The 21,909-nt window shown below is 39.3% G+C and overlaps 2 protein-coding genes across 15 annotated transcripts in view; both read left to right on the top strand.

Annotated features, from left to right (window-relative positions):
- Nucleotides 1-21,909, top strand: part of CACYBP (calcyclin binding protein) — a 753,822-nt gene that overhangs the window by 605,675 nt on the left and 126,238 nt on the right. The gene's annotated exons all lie outside the window — the stretch shown is intronic.
- Nucleotides 1-21,909, top strand: part of RABGAP1L (RAB GTPase activating protein 1 like) — a 790,617-nt gene that overhangs the window by 658,436 nt on the left and 110,272 nt on the right. For 2 of the 12 annotated variants that reach the window (XM_050767111.1, XM_050767114.1), the window contains exons 1-2: nt 7,510-8,525; nt 10,186-10,399. The exons of 8 other annotated variants lie outside the window; for them this stretch is intronic. In XM_050767111.1, the coding sequence (XP_050623068.1) occupies nt 10,289-10,399 (111 nt within the window). In that variant the 5' untranslated portion in view covers nt 7,510-8,525; nt 10,186-10,288. Of the gene's footprint in view, nt 1-4,639; nt 7,387-7,509; nt 8,526-10,185; nt 10,400-21,909 lie in introns of those variants that run through there. 2 more of the 12 variants (XM_050767113.1, XM_050767112.1) reach the window with 2 other exon arrangements.

The following is a 21,909-nucleotide window of genomic DNA, read 5'->3' as shown; positions in this document are numbered from 1 at the left end:
GGGTTCAAGACCAGCCTGGCCAACATGGTGAAACCTTGTCTCTATTAAAAGTACAAAAATTAGCTGGGTGTGGTGGCGTGCACCCGTAATCCCTGCTGCTTGGGAGGCTGAGGCAGGAGAAATGCTTGAACCCAGGAGGTGAAGGTTGCAGTGGGCTGAGATCACACCAAAAAAAAAAAATAGATAGATAGAGAGAGAGAGAGAGAGAGAGAGAGAGAGATAGATACTATTGGATGCAATAGAAGTTTTCAGCCCATATTTTCATTATATAAGGATACAATATTAAGAGCAAAATACTGAGAGAAGAGAAATATAGTCTACCATTAGAAATTTTAAAACTTCTATTTCAGGGTTTCCAAATGGGCTGTTCAAAAGTGAATTGAATCTCCTGTCTTTTCTCTTGCTTTCATTTGTGATAAACCTAATGTAGGTGGGAAAAACCCTGAGCCTTTGTAATCACATGTTTGGGTTTAATCATAACTCTCCTTTAGTAGTAGTGTGACTTATTTATTTATTTATTTATTTATTTATTTATTTATTTATGAATGACAGAGTCTTGCTCTGTTGCCCAGGCTGGAGTGCAGTGACGTGATCTCAGCTCACTGCAACCTCCACCTCCTGGGTTCAAGTGATTCTCCTCCCTTAGCCTCCTAAGTAGCTGGGATTACAGGTGCATGCCACCAGGCTCACTAATTTTTGTATTTTTGGTAGAGACGAGGTTTCACCATGTTGTCCAGGCTGGTCTCGAACTCCTGATCTCAGGTGATCCTCTCGTCTCAGCCTCCCAAAGTACCGGGATTACAGGCATGAGTCATTGAGCCTAGCCAAAGTAGTGTGACTTTAATTTGCTTCAACTCTTTTGTTGCTGTTGTTGTTTTTGATGGAGTCTCACTTGCTCTGTCGCCCAGGTTGGAGTGCAGTGGCACAATCTCAGCTCACCTCAGCCTCCGCCACCTGGGTTCAAGTCTCAGCCTCCTGAGTAGCTGGGATTGTAGGCACCCACTACCACTACCAGCTAATTTTTTTTGTCTTTTTAGTAGAGATGAGGTTTCACCATGCTGGCCAGGCTGCTCTCGAACTCCTGGCCTCAGGCGATTCACCCACCTTGGCCTCCTAAAGTGCTGGGATTACAGGCATGATTTCCACGCTGCCCAGCCTAAATTGGTTAAACTCTTAGGGCAAGTATCTCTTTTGTAAAATTGGCATAATAAAACCTGCTATGAAGTATTGTATAAGAACTAAAAGAGATAATGAAATTATGGCTCCTCCCTAGCACACTAGGTTTTAAATAAGTGTTATTTCTCTCCCCTTCCACGTTTACCTCTGATGGAAACTTGTTTGACATCTTTGAAGTGAAGTGGTTAGTCAGTTCTTAGTTTCTGAGTTAACTGCTACTCTAAACCACTGCACAGGGTATTTCTTTTGACTCAAGATAAAAATGAACTGTGGAAAACCTTATTATAATACAGTTATGAAGAGGGATTATTTATTTTCACATGATAGCCCATAGTAATGGTGTTTTGTTGATCAGATTACAATAGATTAATATCATCATAAAACAAATGTTCTTTTTTCCCTGTTCTCATAGTTGCTCAATTTAATAAGAGGTAATTGATTAAATTCTGTTTGCATTGTAGTCAGGAAACTGGAGAGGGCAGCAAACTATAGGAGATTGTGCCCCACCGCCCTACCCAGGCCTCCCTATCAAGACTTCACCTCCGGCCGGGCGCGGTGGCTCAAGCCTGTAATCCCAGCACTTTGGGAGGCCGAGACGGTGGATCACGAGGTCAGGAGATCGAGACCATCCTGGCTGACACGGTGAAACCCTGTCTCTACTAAAAAATATAAAAAATCTAGCCGGGCGAGGTGGTGGGCGCCTGTAGTCCCAGCTACTCGGGAGGCTGAGGCAGGAGAATGGCGTAAACCCGGGAGGCGGAGCTTGCAGTGAGCTGAGATCCGGCCACTGCACTCCAGCCTGGGCGACATAGGGAGACTCAGTCTCAAAAAAAAAAAAAAAAAAAAAAAAGGCTTTACCTCCACTAACCTGTCTCAATCATTTCTGACAGAAGACTCATGTAAATTATCAAATTACTCCCAAATAAATCAGCATCCAGAAAGATTTAGTTGTTTATGGAAAATTGGTAGAGGAGTGAAATTGTGTGACACTGTTATTCGTCCCTCCTGGACAAGGAAATACGGGAAAAAAAAAAATGGAGGCATTGGTTATGTTCTTGTATACTGAGAACCTCACTCCCTGCCCCATTTCTAAAGGTTACAATTCCATCTTCTCTTTAGTTTTTTTCAAATAATTTTGCCCCTCTGTACATCATTTTTATTAATATTGATAATAACAACCGACATCAATCAAATGCTTTCCAGAGTCAGGTACCTCACTGTACTGTTACTATTTTCTCATTTTCTGGATAATGATATGGTTTGGCTCTGTGTCCCTGCCCAAATATCATCTCAAATTGTAATCCTCACATGTCCAGGGAAGGAGGTGAGTGGATCGTGGAGGAGTGGATTATGGGAGGTGAATGGAACAGCATCTGCCATGCTGTTCTTGTGATCCTAAGTGAGTTCTCACAAGATCTGATGGTTTCATAAGTGTCTGGCATTTCCCCTGCTTTCCCTTCTCTCTCCTGCTGCCATGTGAAGAGGGTCCTTGCTTCCCCTTCACCTTCCACCATGATTGTAAGTTTCCAAAGGCCACTCCAGCCATGTAGAACTGTGAGTCAATAAAAACTCTTTCCTTTATAAATTACCCAGTCTCGGGGTTTTTCTTCATAGCAGTGTGAAAACGGACTAACACAGATGAGAAAACCAAGAAGTGAGACAAATTATGTAATTTGCTCATGGTCACTGCTGTAGACTGAATATTTGTGTCTCCCCAGAATTCACCTGTGGAAATACCCAAATGTGATGATATTAAGAGATGGGACCTTTGACTGGTGATTAGATTATGAGGGTTAAGTTCTCTTGAATGAGATTAGTGCCCTTATAAAAAAGACTCTAAGGAGACCCCTTCCTCATTCTACCATGTGAGGACACAGAGAGAAGCCCTCTGCCTGTGACTAGAAAACACGCTCCCACCAGACACCGAATCTGCCAGCACCTTGATCTTCCACCCTTCAGAAATGTGATAAATACATTTCTGTTGTTTGTAAGTTATCCAGTCTATGGTGTTTTATTCCAGTAGCAGCCCAAACAGACTAAGATAGTCACATAGCCAGTGAGTGGTAGAGCCAAGTATCAAACTAGGTTATTCTAAACTCTAGAGCTCACACTTCCTTTCTCTAATGGTGTAAATGGAGGCTAGAAAGGCAGAAATTTAATAATCTTCAATGACTGGCTTTGGCCTATTTGTTGACCTGATATTTGCAAACTACCATAGGCTAATTTAAATCTGCCTTTGAAACTTCTACTGTGTCCAGTATCAGTTTACCACTCTGGTCATTCTAAATTCATTTTTCCCTGTAAAAAATTATTTCACTTTGCCTATCTAAATTCAATCCATCTTTTCCATGAAGTCTTCCCCATCTGCAGAGGGACTTCATTCTATCACAGTCCTATATCACTAATTATTGTATTACATGACAGACATAGCTTTTTTAATAGTCTGTAACCTACGTATGTGTGTCAAGGAGACATCAGTGTTTGAGAAGCAGCAGTGTTTGACACATGACTGATTCTGGTATACATTTGCCTACTTTCCTTATCCTTTAGCGTGCACACTAGAAACAGACACACCTGTTTTTTAATCCTAGCAGCTCTATTTCTAGCTGTAGGTATTGAGTCAAATCACAAAACTTCTCCATATTTTAATTATCTACAAAAAAGGAAAATTATGGTATCTAGTTTATTGATTCACAGTGAAGATTAAATGAGATTCTGTGTCTAGGACGTAGTGAATACTTATTAGCGGCCACAATTATAACATTTTCAGTAAATATTCATTGTTATAGATTATTTGTATTACTATATTACAAAATCTGTAATCCCCCTTTTACACATTATAAGCATTTAGTAAATGTTGAGTTTTTTTGTTTGTTTCTTTGTTTTTTGTTTTGAAACAGAGTCTTGCTCTGTCGCCTAGGCTGGAGTGCAGTGGTGCGATCTCAACTCCTGGGTTCCGGTGATTCTCCTGCCTCAGGCTCCTGAGTAGCTGGGATTACAGGCATGTGCCACCACACCCAGCTAATTTTTGTACTTTTAGTAGGGACAGGATTTTACCACGTTGGCCAAGCTGGTCTTGAACTCCTGACCATGTGATCTGCCTGCCTTGGCCTCCCAAAGTGCTGAGATTGCAAGCGTGAGCCACTGTGCCTGGCCTGAGTTGCTTTTTAAAAATAAATTAAGATTTAATTCACATACCATCAAACTTGTCAAGTTTTAACTGCAGGATTTTAGCCAAGTGCCCTGCTGCAAGCTGCTGGTATATAACATAATGCAGGCATGTGAGGTCCCATTGGAAAGCGAGTTATCCAGGCTGGGAGAAAAACTTGAGAGAAATGGGCACTTGCATGAAATCCTGTTGCTGTTCCCTAAACCTACCCTCTGATCTTATGAAAAAATGAATATCATGTGAAATGGTTTCATTTGGTTGTTAGTGAAATTTTTTAAATAATTATTTGAATGTTTTAGAAATTAATGTATTGTTATTTGTAATTAGAATTCAGTTGTGCACTCTGCTTAAAATGAGGCAAAGTGAAGCATTACTTATGTTTTCAGGTATGTATGAAACTATCTTCATTTTGGGTGATAACAAATATCAGTGAATGCTTACAAGCACTTGAAACATTTACTTTTGGTTAGGTAAAATTTAATGTGAATGTGTTGGTGGTGGATTTTAGTTTCAAATGAGGTAAAAAGCTGAATTGTTAAAGAGTTGCATCTATTCTTTCATAGTCTGGAATCTACCTCACCCTCATTCTTTGTGGTGAGTTGCAAATGAGGCAGCAAGATACCCAGCATACCTGTTAAGCAAGTATTTATGTCCCACAGGTTTTTCTTTTTTTAGTTTAATGCTAGGTTTTTTTTTTTTTTTTTTTTTTTTTGAACAATCTGTTTTCTGAGGTTTTGAATTTTCCTAGCAACTGCTAGGAGAGATAGGAAAGATAATGAGCTGAATGGCTGGTATTCAACACAAGAATAATGGTGTTCTTTATTTACCTTTGCATAATTTTAAAGAGAACAAGTTTACTTAACTTTTACTTGTTCTTTTCCCATTGTAAAAACTCAGTAGGTGTTACTAGACTATTCTGAAATACAAATTCTGAAAAGCTTTCTTCTACTGATATTTCTATGGTTTCTCATTCATATTTTCTCTTTTGTTACCTCACTTAGAGCACATGGGTTTTGTAATGCACACTGCTAAGAGTAGATAGAAACCTGCTTGGAATATTGATTTTCTGTAATTAAGCATGTATTTATAGAATTTTGTCTTTCTTATAGTTCTTTTTTTTTTTTTTTTTTTTTTTTTTTTTTTTTTTTAAGAGCATCTTATTCTGTCACCCAGGCTGGAGTGTAGTGGCACAATTGCAGTTCACTGTAGCCTGAACCTCCTGGGTTCCCTGCAAATAGCTGAGGCTACAGGAACTTGCTACCATGCCTGGCTGATTTTTAAATTTTTTGTAGAGATCTGGGCTCAAGCAGTCCTCCTGCCTCGGCCTCGCAAAATTCTGGGATTATGGGTGTGAGCCACCACAACCAGCCTTTCTCATAGTTCTTTGTCTCTCTGTGAACACTGTGAACATTTTGTCATTTTGAAGATGCTTAACATTGAGTCATGTATACTTTGTGAATGTTTGCATAGCATGATTTAGGAACATCTGGAAGAATGTTCATGAAAGATTAGAGGAGGGCCAGTCATGCAGGAGGAGCAGAGTTTCTTCAGGGCGCCACCCATCTATGTGGGGGTTGCAAAAGACCTTCTGCCCTCTAAACCATATTTCTATTTTTTTTTTTTTTTGAGATGGAGTTTCGCTCTGTCTCCCAGGCTGGAGTGCAGTGGTGCGATCTCGGCTCACTGCAACCTCCGCCTCCTGGATTCAAGCGATTCTTCTGCCTCAGCCTCCAAAGTAGCTGAGACTACAGGCACACACCACCACGCCCAGCTAATTTTTTTTGTATTTTTAGTAGAGACGGGGTTTCACCATATTGGACAGGCTGGTCTCCAACTCTTGACCTCGTGATCCACCCACCTCGGCCTCCAAAAGTACTGGGATTGCAGGCGTGAGCCACCGTGCCTGGCCTAAACCATATTTCTCTTATAGTTGTTTTGTCCTTCTTTCCATCTGATCCTGATTTTGTGGCTGACGTGATGAGAATATTCAACAAGTAGAATATGAGATATAGGAAAAGGGTCTTGACTGCTACTCTCCTGAGTTGAGATAATTTTTTTTTTTTCCCCGAGATGGAATCTCGCTCTGTCGCCCAGGCTGGAGTGCAGTGGCGTAATCTTGGCTCATTGCAACCCCTGCCTCCCGAGTAGCTGTGTCTACAGGCGCACGCCACCACACGTGGCTAATTTTTGTATTTTTAGTAGAGACCGGGTTTCACCGTATTGGCCAGTCTGGTCTCAAACTCCTGACCTGGTGATCTACCCACCTCAGCCTCCTAAAGTGCTGGGATTACAGGTGTGAGCCACTGTGCCCAGTGAGGTGAGATAATTTTTATACTTGCTGCTTTGACTGATGAATAAAAAAAATGCTACTCCCATAATGAAACTGCTTTGCTGCATTGCAGAGAACACAACAATAGAAAAACCGCCACATCTTATTCAAGCTTTTCTTGATTTTTATTTCGGCTGTTTCTAAATTTGACACTTGAGAATAGATGGTTTATACTCATAGTATGACCCAGGTATGCTTTTGTTAAAAAGAACAGTTCTAGAAGGATGACTGTTGAGGCAAAATTGGCTACTAGTATGGAATACTCTCTCAGTATAAAATCTCAGAACAACATTTAAAAATCATTGTAGATATTTTGTTCGTAAACATTTTCTTAATAAGATCCAGAAAGGGTTTATAAACCTAATAAACCTATTTGATAGCTTCTATCAAATAAACCTATTTCTATCTTCTATCAAATAAACCTATTTGATGGAAGGAAATAGGAATAGGACACATTGCTTTTGACTTTCTGCACCCATGTGGAAACCAGGGATCTATTCTCTCCCTCTCAATTTACATGACCATGAGGAAACTGAAACCTAGTGAAGTTAGATCACTTGCCCGGGGACAGACAGCTAGCTAGTTCCTGCTTGAACTGGGGACCATCTATTTGATTACCTGGAGTGCGGTTGGTTTCTGTTGCCTGTTTGATACTCTTCTGGAAAGTTTTAGCGGCAAATGGTATTGTCCACACCACGGCCCTTGATCTCAGGTAATTCTCCATACCACTGCCTTCTTTTTTTTTTTTTCCAATGCAGTTGCGTGGTGTGAAGGTGATAACCTCAGAAACTCAGGTGTAAATAACCCCGGGAATCAATGGGCTGGGGGGATGGTAAAACAAGAGTTTGTAAACATGACTGTGTACAATAGCTTCTGAAGTTTCGGAGGTTATTGGTTTAGCTGTTATTTCTGAGACTGGAGAAAATGACAGTAGAGCGACAGTTTCTCTATCATCAGTTTTCAAAGAGCATGCTTTTCGTTGGAACCACAAATATAGTACACCTAATAAGGGGAAACGAAACCTTGAATTTTTCCTTCCCAGACTCTGAAAAGTAAACTTTAAGGAACATTTTAAGGGTGACAAAAGGTGAAGATTGCAAATCAAACTTAGAGTGTCCTTGCTCAAGAAAATCTGTGCACTGCAGCTCCAATAGAGGACCACTTGGGTTTAGAAATGACATGTTATTAATAATTCTAGTCACTGTGGCTGATTAAAACAGTCTGTTGAAAGTTATAAATTATAGAAGCTTTTAAAAACATTTATATAAGAACCTGTGTAGAATTCTAAAAGGACTGAATTATTTGAAGTTATTAGTCTCTGTGTACGTAAACTTAAACTATTTTTACGCCTTTGATTATTTTTCTAAAAATGTTTTTGCACACTTATAGCCTGATGCCGTAAATGTTTTAAGAGTTTAATGTACAGCACCTCTAGGTGGTATTTAAAACTTTTTTCTGGTCCTTTTCTTTTGGGTTATAAGGGTTCTTCGTAACCAAGAAGATTACCTGTAGTTAGGCTGAATGCACTCTCCCAGGGTGCAGAGGCAGCTGCTCAACTGCGGTTATAACTCTTGTTTGCCCCTGGGTGGTTGCCAGCAGGGAGTAAGGCATTGTGGGAAGTACTTTCTTTACCTTCCACAACAGGTGTCTTTGTCAGTGCACCTTATTCAGATATCCGTGTGTGGAAGCACTGAGTCACTGTGTAGCAAAGAAAAATATGAAAGCAAGAGGAATTGCTTTCACATCTAGAAAATGTTGCAAGATAATCTGAAATCTTCTGGTGCTAGTGAATGCATGAAGAGGTTCACAGTATCTTTTAAAGTACTTCTGAAAAGATAAGGAGTTTAAAAGGTATGAACTGCCTGGACACCTTATAATGCCTTGTCTCCTGATTATCGTTTACTTTTTACCTGGTTAGTCAGCGTCAGGATAAATGTGCAGGAAAAAGATGTTAACGAAAATAATGCTTAACAGACAAAGCAGCACTGTCGAACAAAAATGAAGTAAAAATGCTTTACTGACTCCAGCAAGGGTCAAACACAGTTTGCAGCTGTTTTAATCTTGTGGATTTATTTAAAATATTTCATTTTTTTGTTTAAATAAGCTTATTAGATTTGCTTGTTTCCTAGCAATAAGGTGCTTTTCCCTCCTTCCTTGTGCTCGCTCTTATAAGCTAGAATGCTATAGCAGTTGTAAAACTCTACTAATTACATTTAAATGGGACAAGTGTTATATAAGTAATCATGTTACTGTAGATGAAAAAATACTTTAGGAAAACATGGGAAAATAGACACTACAGATCTCATTCTGAGTTTTGTTTTCTGAAAAGCAAACAATTTAGACAACATAATCCTGTTATTGGTAATGAAGACTAAACATTTCAACCAGTAGCTTATTTCTTTTGATTTTTAGACAAACATTGCTAAATTGATTTCTAGTTCTAACAAATAATATTTCTCATGGTACTGCAGTGTCATGATCTAGAAAAAGCAGGGAAGAGATTAGCTTAATTAGGAATATTGAAAAACAACTTCAGAGAAGCCTTATCTGTCTTCCCCTCATTTTTATTTGCTTAATTCTTTTTCCATGAAATTAGTATACATTATATTTCCTGATCAAGCAACTTTGTAATGGTGATTATGGGCAGCTTTCAAACTTTTCATCTGGAAATATGGCAGTTCATTTATGGTCTCCAGCTGTAATTTTAAAAATTACTACTGGTGGTTAAGGTACCAACAGTTAATGCTATCTACTGATTTGAATAATTAAAAGAAACCTCTAACCTTAAAGACGACTTTTATCTATGGGAGCAAAACAACCAGTTTATAAATGAGACCCTTGTATTACTTTCTGAATAACAACACAAAACTAAATTATGCTTAAAATACCTATTTTTTTTTTGTAGGAAAAGGAAGTAATGATTATTAATTGATATTGCTGTCCCTGTTTCATTTTTATGTTTTGGCATTTTTTTTCTTTAACAGAAATACTCCGAGGGGAAAAAAATTTTTTTTTCAACTTCAAGAGATCATTTGTAACTGTACTATGAATTCTTTAAATTCTGAGAAATTAAAATGGTTTTCATCTGTTTATTTTCTAAGATTACGAAAAAATGAGCAGTAAGAACACTAAGAAAATTTACTTCTCCTCCAAGAACAATCTTCATGTAATAATACTGCAGTAAGAAGATGAGCTATTGTGAAAATTTTTAATTACCAAGAACATAACACAAATCAGTTTTTTTGTTGTTGTTATTGCTATAGGATATTTCTAGTTAGGAAACATTTTTTCTTTTCTGAAGTTTAAAGGTTTCCAAAAATTAAATTTTCCAGCTTCTCTGTTATGAATGCAGAAGGTGTTTATAGTGTATACTTCCTGCATAGATAAGAAACCTCCTTTAGTTTCCTACTGGGGGTGAATTGCTAGCCAAGCCTGTGATAGCAGCTGCTTTTTTTTTTTCTTTCTCTCTCTTTCTTTCTGGATTTTTGACACTCCACCCCCTCGAACTCAGGTGGGTGTGTACACTGGCACTGAGCTGCAGTAGGATTTTTCCTTGGATAGTCTGGTCTGGAGCTGGGACAGCAGCTGCTGCTGTGGAAAGGCCAGCTGGCAAGATGATGGAAGAAATCTCCATTATGGTAGCCTATGACGCCCATGTTTTCAGCCAGCTGCACGATGAAGACTTCCTCACTAGTCTGGTGGCCATCAGCAAGCCCAGGTCTATGGTAGGTAGTGCCTTGCACACTACTCTGGGACTCTTTTCTTTTCTAACATGGTATCTATACTCCTGTAGCAACTGAGGCAAACTTGCTGTTGGCTTTGTGTTGTGTCTGCAGGTTTTCAAAGATTTATTTACATAATTAAACACTCATATAACAGTAACACACTTAAAATGTTAGGTTGTAACATTTTAATGAGGTTGAGAGGAATATATAATGAGGTTGAGAGGAATTTTATAGTGCCAAATATCATTTTGTCTTAAGTTTCTGCCTTGTAAATATGTATATAATTATCAGGTAGGGGCTACTTATATTTACATAGCTTACAATTGGGGCTCATAGAAGTGGAAGATTTCTACCAGTGAGTCGTAACATCAACTGAGAATTGAGCTACCTAAAAATCAGGTAACTTTCAAGGTCTTAAATTATTACTAAGAAGAACTATTAGGAAAATAACAGTACAATTTTAGTTTGGCTTTAATATTTGAAAAAAAAAAAATTTACCATTCTCTAAGGATCTTAGCGTGTGTGCATGTCCTGGCATAATCAAAAAATGAAGTTCTTGCAAGTGTTTATTTTTTCTTCTCTTAGATGTCATCATTATAAGGCTATTGAGTTTAAGATATCAACAATTTATACCTCTGAAACCAACTTTTTTTTTTTTTTTTTTTTTTTTTTTTTTTTTGAGATGGAGTTTCACTCCTATTGCCCAGGCTGGAGTGCAATGGCACGATCTTGGCTCACTGCAACCACTGCCTCCTGGATTCAAGCAAGTCACCTGCCTCAGCCTCCCTAGTAGCTGGGATTACAGGCATGCACCACCATGCCCGGCTAATTTTGTATTTTTAATAGAGATGGGGTTTCTCCATGTTGGTCAGGCTGGTCCCAAACTCCTGACCTCAGGTGATCCACCTGCCTTGGCCTCCCAAAGTGCTGGGATTACAGGCGTGAGCCACCACGCCCGGTCCCCAGAATCAACTTTTTAACTACAATTGTAGTAACTTCTTGTTTATTATATTTAATAGGACTCATCAAAAACAACAGAACGAAAGAGTGTATCATAACACTTAAACCTAACTAGTATGAAGCCCTACTTCAATATTTTAAGGCACAGGGACCTTAAAAACATGGCTATTTCTTGAAACAACAAATTACAAAAAATAAAATTAAAAAAATAAAGGAGAAAGCTGTAGATTGATTTTAAGAGACTTAACAGTTATATCAACCAGATGCAATAAATCAACCTTGTTTAAATGCTAATTTGAACAAAGTATAAAAATATCTCTAAGATAATTTGGAAATATTTGACCTCTTATTAGGTATTTAATAATGATATTAAGAGAATTATGTAATTTTTTTGTGCATTGATATTACGACTTTTTTTTTTTTTTTTGAGAGGAGTCTCACTCTTGTTGCCCAAGCTGGAGTGCAGTGATGTGATCAGCTCACTGTAACCGCTGCCTACCTGGGTTCAAGCGATTCTCCTTCACCTAGGCTGGAGTACAGTGCACAATTTGGGATCATTACAACCTCCGCCTCCTGGGTTTAAGCAATTCTCCTGCTTAAGCCTCCCCAGTAGCTGGGATTACAGGTGCTAGCCACCATGCCCAGCTAAATTTTGTGTTTTTAGTAGAGACAGGATTCCACCATGTTGGCCAGATGGGTCTTGAACTCCTGCCTCAGCCTCCCGAGTAGCTGGGATTACAGGCACCCGCCAACATGCTTGGCTAATTTTTTTTGTTTTTTGTTTTTTTGTTTTTTTTGTTTTTTTAAGATACAGTCTCGCTCTGTCACCCAGGCTGGAGTGCAATGGCGTGATCTCAGCTCACTGCAACCTCTGCCTCCTGTGTTCAAGTGATTCTCCTGTTTCAGCCTCCCGAGTAGCTGGGACTACGGGTGCACGCCACCATGCCTAGCTAATTTTTGTATTTTTAGTAGAGACAGGGTTTTACCATGTTGGCCAGGATGGTCTCAATCTCTTGACCTTGTGATCCGCTGCCTCGGCCTCCCAAAGTGCTAAGATTACAGGCATGAGCCACGGCGCCCAGCCATTTTTTTGTATTTTTAGTAGAGACAGGGTTTCACCATATTGGCCAGGATGGTCTCAAACTTCTGACCTCATGATCCGCCGACCTTGGCCTCCCAAAGTGCTGGGATTACAGGTGTGAGCCACTGCACCCAGCTGATTCTATTATTTTTTAAATGATCATTTAGAGATATATATTAAATAGTTATGGATGAAATGTCTGCAGAGATTCAAAATTAACCAGTAGATTATGCGTTGATAATTATTGAAACTGTGTGATAAGTATTAATTCATACGGATTCATTATATTCTCTCCACTTTTATAGAGATGCAGTTTAAAAGAATCAGCTGGGCTGGGCACGGTGACTCACGCCTGTAATCCCAGCACTTTGGAAGGTGAAGGCGGGCGGATCACCTGAGGTCGGGAGTTCGAGACCAGCCTGACCAACATGGAGAAACCCCGTCTCTACTAAAAATACAAAATTGACCGGGCGTGCTGGCACATGCCTATAATCCCAGCTACTAGGGAGGCTGAGGCAGGAGAATCGCTTGAACCTGGGAAGTGGAGGTTGCGATGAGCCGTGATTGTGCCATTGCACTCCAGCCTGGGCAAACAAGAGTGAAACTCCGTCTAAAAAAAAAAAAAAAGAATCAGCTGGAAGACAAAAAAAAAGCAGAAAGATTTGCAAAAAGCAAAACAGATATAAAACTGTAATATACTCAGCCAGGTGTGGTGGACCACACCTGTAATCCCAGTACTTTGGGAGGCTGAAGCAGGCAGATCACTTGAGGCCAGGAGTTCGAGACCAACCTGGCCAACATGGTGAAACCCTGTCTCTACTAAAAATAACAAAAATCAGCCAGGCATAGTGGCACATGCCTATAATCTCAGCTACTCAGGAGCTGAGGCATGAGAAATGCTTGAACCCAGGAGGTGGATGTCACAGTGAGCCAAGACAGAGCAAGACTCTGTCTCAAAAAAAAAAAAACAAAAAAAAAAACAAAAACATAATATATTTCTGGAAGTGGAAGTGTTAATAGAGAAACATCTGGCCCGTTGCATGCTTTCTTTACATAATATATATACTTTATGTTTTTATAATTATATATATTATATGAAGATGATTGCCAACCCCCTAGTTAACTATAACATACATTATAACTGAATCAGGATAGGATAATCACGGTTGTGGATAATCTTTAAATTTTATTTTAGTCCACCATGAAAGCTTATCCAGAGAATTCAGAATTATGGCTGGGTGCTGTGGCTCATGCCTGTAATCTCAACACTTTGGGAGACCAATGCAAGAGGATTCCTTGAACCCAGGAATTCACGACCACCATAGGCAACATAGAGAGACCTCATCTCTACAGAAAAAAATAAAATAAAAGAGGATCTTGACAGGACCATCATAAAGAAATGAAACAATTCTGATTTTTTTTTTTCTTTTCTTTCCTTCCTCCTTTCTCCCTCCCTCCCTCCCTCTCTTCCTTTTTTGGGACAAGGTCTCACCGTGACACCCAAGCCTGAGTGCAGTGGTGTGATCATAGCTCACTGCAGCCTCAAAGTCCTGGGCTCAAGCAATCTTCCCACCTTAGCCTCTCCTGAGTAGCTGGGACTACAGGTGCACATCACTGCCCCTGGCTAATTTTTTTTTTTTTTTAAGGGATGGGGTCTTGCTATATTGCCCAAGCTGGTTTTGAACTCTTGGGCTCCAGCAATCCTCCCACCTCAGCCTCCCAGAGTGGTGGGATTACAGGTATGAACCATCACACCCAGCCAAGAGCCTCTTAAGAGGTCTGAGTTGAGTCTTCAAAAACTAACAGGAGTTTTCTAGGCTAAAGGAGAGAAGAAACAAATACAGAGATGTGAAGTAGCAGAGTGTAGAGGACAGTGGTGGCTGAAGAGGTGGACAGTGAACAAGTCATAGGGAACATCCTATGCTCAGTAAGTGTAGGACGTTGTGTGTGTGTATCTATATGGACGCAGGCACAAAAGAGACTGGGAGGGAGAAAAAAATGAATGAATTAATATAAATGTGTTTACCAGGAAATACTCTTTCATTTGTAGATTGTATGTATATTATGCCTTGTTGCAACCCTAGCGCACCAAAGGGAAATCCCACTCCTAACCCTGTAGCTCATTTTAAAATAGAATTTGTTGACTAATATGCAAAAGCCTTGGAGTTCTGATAGAAACACATAATACTGTTTTATATACCAAACTTTTAAATAATGCAGATCTTGGGGTGTTAAATTATAAAAGTTTCTGAAGATATTTAGTTTTCTTTATCAGATTTGAAATTTAAAATAGTCTTTTGGAGGTAATATTTGGTTTTGGTTCATTTGGAAAAGTTATACTAAAATTGTGCAAGATAAAAATATATATCATTTGCTTTTTTTTTTTCTTAATATGGAGTCTCGCTCTGTCACCTAGGCTGGAGTACAGTGCACAATTTGGGATCATTACAACCTCCGCCTCCTGGGTTTAAGCAATTCTCCTGCTTAAGCCTCCCCAGTAGCTGGGATTACAGGTGCTAGCCACCATGCCCAGCTAATTTTTGTGTTTTTAGTAGAGACAGGATTCCACCATGTTGGCCAGATGGGTCTTGAACTCCTGACCTCAAGTGATCCACCCACCTCAGCCTCCCAGAGTGCTGGGATTACAGGTGTGAGCCACCATATCCGACCTCATTTGCTTTTAATTCCATATTGAATTTTTTGCTCTGAGATGAACATTTTTTCATCAAACAAACATTTTGTTTTTTTGTTTTGAGATGGAGTTTCGCACTTGTTGCCCAGGCTGGAGTGCAATGCGGCATGATCTCAGCTCATGGCTATCTCTGCCTCCCAGGTTCAAGAGATTCTCCTGCCTCAGCCTCCTTAGTATCTGGGATTATAGGCATGTGCCACCATGCCCAGCTAATTTTGTATTTTTAGTAGAGATGAGTTTCTCCATGTTGGTCAGGCTGGTCTTGAACTCCCGACCTCAGGTGATCTGCCCACCTCGGCCTCCCAGACTGCTGGGATTATAGGTGTGAGCCACCACACCTGGCCAAGATGAACATTTTAAATCAAATAAAAGAAATTCTCAGATTTTCTCTAGTATGAAATTGCTTCTCAATCTGATAACTGCACTGTGAAGCAAATTACACTCTTGCTAACTTATAAAATCCTCCTTAGGTTTGGGTTCACTATTATTAAGGGTATTTAGAAACTTTCTTAGTACAGGCTTAATTAAATATCTTTCTGTAATTTGACTTTGTTTCATAATGGGAGGTGTTTTGATTCCTTGAATGGTAAAAATCCCATTAAATGCAGTGGTTCTCAGGTGTGGATACTGCATTTTTTTCTTATTCATAAGTAACTCTGTGTCGTTTTTGTTTTTGATAGGAATCTGTAGTAAAATATACATTGCAAGCTGTTACACACACAAAACTGAAAGAAAATTTGACTGAACAATACCTACTCTTGCCATATGTTACCTATGAAAGGGATTTTTCTGTTCTATTAAATGTTTAAAGGCTTTCATTATTTATGACCCACTAAATTGAACTCAGAAATCTCTCTATCCACACTTTGGAAAATATGATTATATCCTGTTGAGTCCTTAAAATGAATGATGATGGAAGAAAATCACAGATCCCTTTACATAAATTACAGGTAAGAAAAAACAATAAGGAAGCCAAGCATAACTTCTTAGGTCTTCCATATCATACACACACAAGCAAAATAAGAAATTACCTAGACCAATATTGTTTACTATGATAAACTAAACAAAAGCCTAGTCACTACTAGCAGAACATAGAACTTTTTTTTTTTTTCTTTTTTTGGAGACAGAGTATGGCTTTGCCACCCAGGCTGGAGTGCAGTGGCTCAGTCTCTCCTCACTGCAACCTCCACCTCTCAGGTTCAAACAGTTCTCCTGCCTTGGCCTTCTGAGTAACTGGGACTACAGGCACACACCACCATGCCCAGCTAATTTTTGTGTCTTTAGTAGAGGCGGAGTTTCACCATGTTGGCGAAGCTGGTCTCGAACTCCTAACCTCAGGTGATCTACCTGCCTCGGCCTCCCAAAGTGTTGGGATTACAGGCGTGGGCCACCACACCTGCTTTTAAAGTTACACAGTTCTCAGTTCAAGTTTTCAATTCACTACTTACCAGTGAGCTACTTAATTTCTCTCAGCCTTAGTTTTCTCATCTGAAAACTGAGAGACATAATAGTACTACCTCATTGGATTACCATGAGGTTATTTGAGAGCACTTGTAAAATATTTAGCACAGTGAAAGCTATCATTAATTGTCTCCTTTTCTAATAAGGGAGGAGCTACTCAGACTATTTGGAGAAGGTCTAAAGGAAGAAGTGGGATGAATAGATAAGGCACCCTGGAGATGCAGGAGAAGGAATGGGGAGGACAAAAGGAGAAAATGGACTAGTTGGGTTACCCTGGAGAATTACTTTGCTTGATTAGGGAATCACTATCAGGATATCAGTCCTACAGGAAACTTGAAGCCTTCTGCCCTGAAGATGGTGCTGAAGATCTTAGGTTTGAGCTCAGGACAGTGGGAAGGCAATGTGGAACCAATAGAAGGGAGTATATATAGGCCAAACCTTCTGATGAGTAGATGAGATCAATTACTGCAGCAGGAATCTTGCAGTAATGGACTGGCAGGGCCCACATTGACAAAGGAAAAAAAATTGTAAAGGACATTGGAGCAATGCAAGTGAAAAGAGATGACAAGTGTCTGGGCTTAGACACTTGACACTGGCAGTGTAAAGAAAGAAATTAGTCTACACATGTTGGTTAGTTTTCACAAAGGATATATACATTAATATTATTTAGGAAGAAGCAGCAACTGATGTTATGAGAAGAGTAAATGATTGAGATAAGTTGAAAATTAAGCTTCCAGCCATACAAAAGTGGAGATTGTTGTAGTGTCAACAGTCTTTGGGAATGAGAAAGTTAGGTTATCAAGAATAGAATGGATGAAAAATGACCTATTCTGGCTTTACCATGTTCCATATCTAGAAATTCAAGGTCACAGTATCACGGTAAGATAATTGATTGTCCAATGGTTAGAACGCTGTCCTTTAACAAAAGCCATTTAACCAGACTAACACATGGGTATACTATATTGGCACTGGATAGATATTCTTAACTGACAGAAACAAAAATAGCAGCACTGTGCCAGCAAAGGAAGGGAGCTCTTTCTTGGAGCTACAGTTTCTCTGTTCTATAAATGGGAGATGAGGGTAAGCATTCTGTAATTACTTCCTCCTTATCGGATTGGCACAGATTTCATCAAGCATGCCAAATTAAAAAACAAAATTCAGAGCAATTCCATATGTCAGAGATGGGGAAAACAATAAAATTAATACTGTTATTTCTAAATCTTTACTAGATATACATTTCAAATATTGATTAGAATAAACATAACAATTAAGATTCATCCATATTTTTAAAAAATGTTATCTGAATATTTTTTATTCTCATTGTTACATAGCAAGTACATATTTTGGCACTACTTTATCAATTTCAGTTCAGTTCAAGCATCCAACCAATCATTTGGTTGATCAATTCTGATGAGTTAAGGTTCTTATAGTTAGAAGTAATAAAATCTTGTGCTATCTTAAACAAGAAAGGAATTTTATCACTTGGACAACAAGGTGTGTTCCTTTAAATACAAGGGCAGTTCGTCTAGGCAACAGAGCTGGTACTGGGCTGACGCTGGCAACCATTCTCCCTATCTCTTGCCATCTAATGAAAACTTCTCTCTTGACATCTACTTTATTTCTCTGTCTCCAAGTTCTCGGCTTCTTTATTTCTATGGCAGAATATTGCTGCTACACAGCATCCACATTTATAGTTCTACCATCTGAATCACAACTCCAAATTTATTTGGTGAGAATCTGACCGAATAGTGTTAGGTGAGTTTTGTGATAGTATAGAGCAGAGCCCCTGAGCACACACTCACACTAAACTACCTGGGTCCAATCCTGCCTCACCCGCAATTAGCTCTACGACTTTGGGCTGATTACTTAATCGCAAACTTCATTTTTCTCATCTGTAAAATTGGAGTCTGTAAGAGAAAGTGCTCCTGACCGAAATCGGCCAGAAGCCCCTCTTATGTTTTATCTAAAGTAAACCTATCTTTAACTGCCAAGCCATGTTTCGTGTTTCTTTCCTCTTTCTGTAACTCTTACAGGAATCATGTTAGTAGTACCTGTAATATTATATCAAAATTAAGTTTAAATTTAAATTAAATCAGTAATTTATGTAAAGCACTTAAGAAAATTAATTCAGTCAATATATGTAAAGCACTGGATACCTAGCACATAGAAAGTAGCATGTATATGTTAGTTATTATTCCAAATTGATTCTTTTATTATTTATGAATGGATGAGACAAGTCTCCTGCTCACTGCTGCCTCAACCTCCTGGGATCAGGTGATCCTCTCTCCTTAGCCTTCCAAGTAGCTAGGTGTACAGGTGCATGTCACCATGCCTGGCTAATTTTTAATTTTTGTAGAGATGGGGTTTCACTATGTTGCCCAGGCTGATCTGGAACTCCTGAGCTCAAGTAATCCTCCGACATCAGCCTCCCAAAGTGCTGGGATTACAAGGGTGAGCTACCACACCTGGCCTGGTTAACAGAAATTTAAAATGATGATTAAGGCCAGGTGCAGTGGCTCACACCTGTAATCCCAGCACTTTGGGAGGCTGAGGCAGGTGAATCACGAAGTCAAGAGATCGAGACCATCTTGGCTAACACGGTGAAACCCCATCTCCACTAAAAATACGAAAAATTAGCCGGGCATGGTGGCAGGTGCCTGTAGTCCCAGCTACTCAGGAGGCTGAGGCAGGAGAATGGCATGAACCTGGGAGGCAGAGCTTGCAGTGAGCCAAGATTGCACCACTGCACTCCAGCCTGGGTGACAGAGTGAGATTCCATCTTAGAAACAATAAAAATAAAATGATGATTAAATTATTAGAGAAATTTATTTATTTATTTGTTGAGACAGAGTTTTTGCTCTTGTTGCCCATGCTGGAGTGCAATGGCATGACCTCTGCTCACTGCAACCTCTGCCTCCCACGTTCAAGCAATTCTCCTGCCTCAGCCTCCCGAGTAGCTGGGATTGCAGGCATGCGCCACCACACCTGACTAATTTTGAAATTTTCGTAGAGACAGAGTTTCTCCATGTTGTTCAGGCTGGTTGGTCTCAACCTCCCGATATCAAGTAGTCTTCCCGCCTCGGCCTCCTAAAGTGCTGGGATTACAGGAGTGAGCCACCGTGCCTAGCAAGAAACCAATATTACATCAAAACTTACCACAGTGCACAAGCTCAACATGAAATCAAATTGTAGTACTCAAACTCATTGCAAGGACTTCAAGCTTATTTACAAACAGGATTTACAGCAAACAAAATAAAACAGTATAGCCCTATAATTGTAATGCCCACAATAGGATTTCTAGTAGGCTGAAATATAGAAGCCCTCTTATCCGACACAGTCAGGACTGTAGTTGGTTAATAGAAAAAGTTGGTTCAGGAGAAGAAGGATAAAAAATGCTAAATACTAACCTAAACAGTTGTTTTTACTTAAAACTTCCATTATCAATTTTAAGGCCTTTAATGCTCTTGGTCTGCATCGGAATTCTGAAATCCATATGCCTTCTAGTTTCAGTTTCCTTAAGAGGGGCAGTAAGTTAATAAATGTATGAAGCAGTCTAAGGGCAAATTTGATAGATATTTTCATAACTTTTACATTTTTTCTGGCAGCATTGCCACCATTTAATTCTTTTTTTTTTTTGGAAACAGGATCTCACTCTGTCTGGAGTGCAAATGGTACAATCTTGGCTTACTGTAACCTTTGCCTCCCAGGTTCAAGCAATCCTCTTGCCTCAGCCTCCTGATTAGCTGGGATTTCAGGCATGTGCCACCATATCCAGCTAATTTTTGCATTTTTGGTAGAGACGGGATTTCACCGTATTGGCCAAGCTGGTTTGAAACTCCTGACCTCAAGTGATCTGCCCACCTTGGCCTCCCAAAGTGCTGGGATTACAGGCATGAGCCACCATGTCTGGCCTCACGCTTTGGTTTTTGTCCATGTTCCATTGACCAAACAAATCAAAAGGCCACTTCCAACATACTGGAAAAGGAAAGTGTACTCCACAATAGGGGTTGTGGGAGGGGAAAGTGAATATTTGCTGAACAATAATCTACCACATATATAATTGACCTAACTGACCCTTCATATGATCACCATGGTTAGGTTAGCTGTGTAAAATACATAAGCACTGTGTTTCTCAATAGCACATTTACATAATATTCACAAAAATTGTACATCCACAGATGCATCATCAAAGTATGACATATACTCATTGAAAAATGCAGTAAAATTGAAAATTCTGACTTCCCAAACGGTCTTTTACCATTATTAATTTTACTTGGAACTTTACAGTGAATTGGCACTCTTTTTTTCCCCATCCCTTCCAAAGGTAAATAGAAACAGAAATCTCTTGCCAATGTTTCTAGGGTATGCCAACATTGTTATCTCAACCTGATCCATATTTATAGCCCAGGGATTTGCAGAAATTTGGGGGGAGTCATGGATTCCTTTGGCAGTCTGGTTAAGTCCATGGACCCCTTATCAGAAAAAAATATTTTTAAATGCATAAAATAAGATAGGTAAGATTACAAAGGAAATCAGTTGTATTGAAATACACTAAAATAGGCCAGGTGTGGAGGCTCACACTGTAATCCCAGCACTTTGAGAGGCTGAGGTGGGCAGATCACTTGAGGTCAGGAGTTCGAGACTAGCCTGCCAGCATAGTGAAACCCCGTCTCTACCAAAAAAATACAAAAATTAGCTGGGCGTGATGGCATGCACCTGTAATTCCAGCTACTTGGGAGGCTGAGGCAAGGGAATTGCTTGAACCTGGAAGGCAGAGGTTGCAGCGAGCTGAGATCACGCCACTGCACTTCAGCTCTGGGGGACAGAGCGAGACTTCATCTCAAAAGAAAAAAAAATACAATTACAAAAACAGATAGAAATCAGATTTATGATACAGTAATAAGAACTTCTTTATTAAACACATTAAATAGCAAGAAATGGTAGTGAGGCTAATATAATTGCAAAATAATTTTGAGATATATGTAATACATATAATGTGAATGAAAAATCTGTGATATCGGTGGTAGAATCACAAATAACACAGTGGATTATTGGCTACATTTATAATAGAAGGAACTGATAAATTTCAGTTAGAGGTTCAGGAAAATAAAGGTTTTTTTTCCATCTAAGTTCAATTCAATGAATTCCCTCCACATACCCCTAATATAACCTTTATCTGATACTGACTGAGACACAAAGATTTTTACAAGTCTTTTCTTTCCTTACTGCAGACTAGGAGAAATCTTGATTGTGCCTTCCACTTTCTCTCTTCCTCTTAATGGTATAGAAAATTACTTTTGTGATTATTTAATGAAT

The sequence above is a fragment of the Macaca thibetana genome, chromosome 1 (genome assembly GCF_024542745.1).
Source record: "Macaca thibetana thibetana isolate TM-01 chromosome 1, ASM2454274v1, whole genome shotgun sequence".
Lineage (NCBI taxonomy): Eukaryota > Metazoa > Chordata > Mammalia > Primates > Cercopithecidae > Macaca > Macaca thibetana.
Note: the sequence above shows the minus strand (reverse complement) of the source record. Positions and strands in the feature narration are given on the sequence as shown.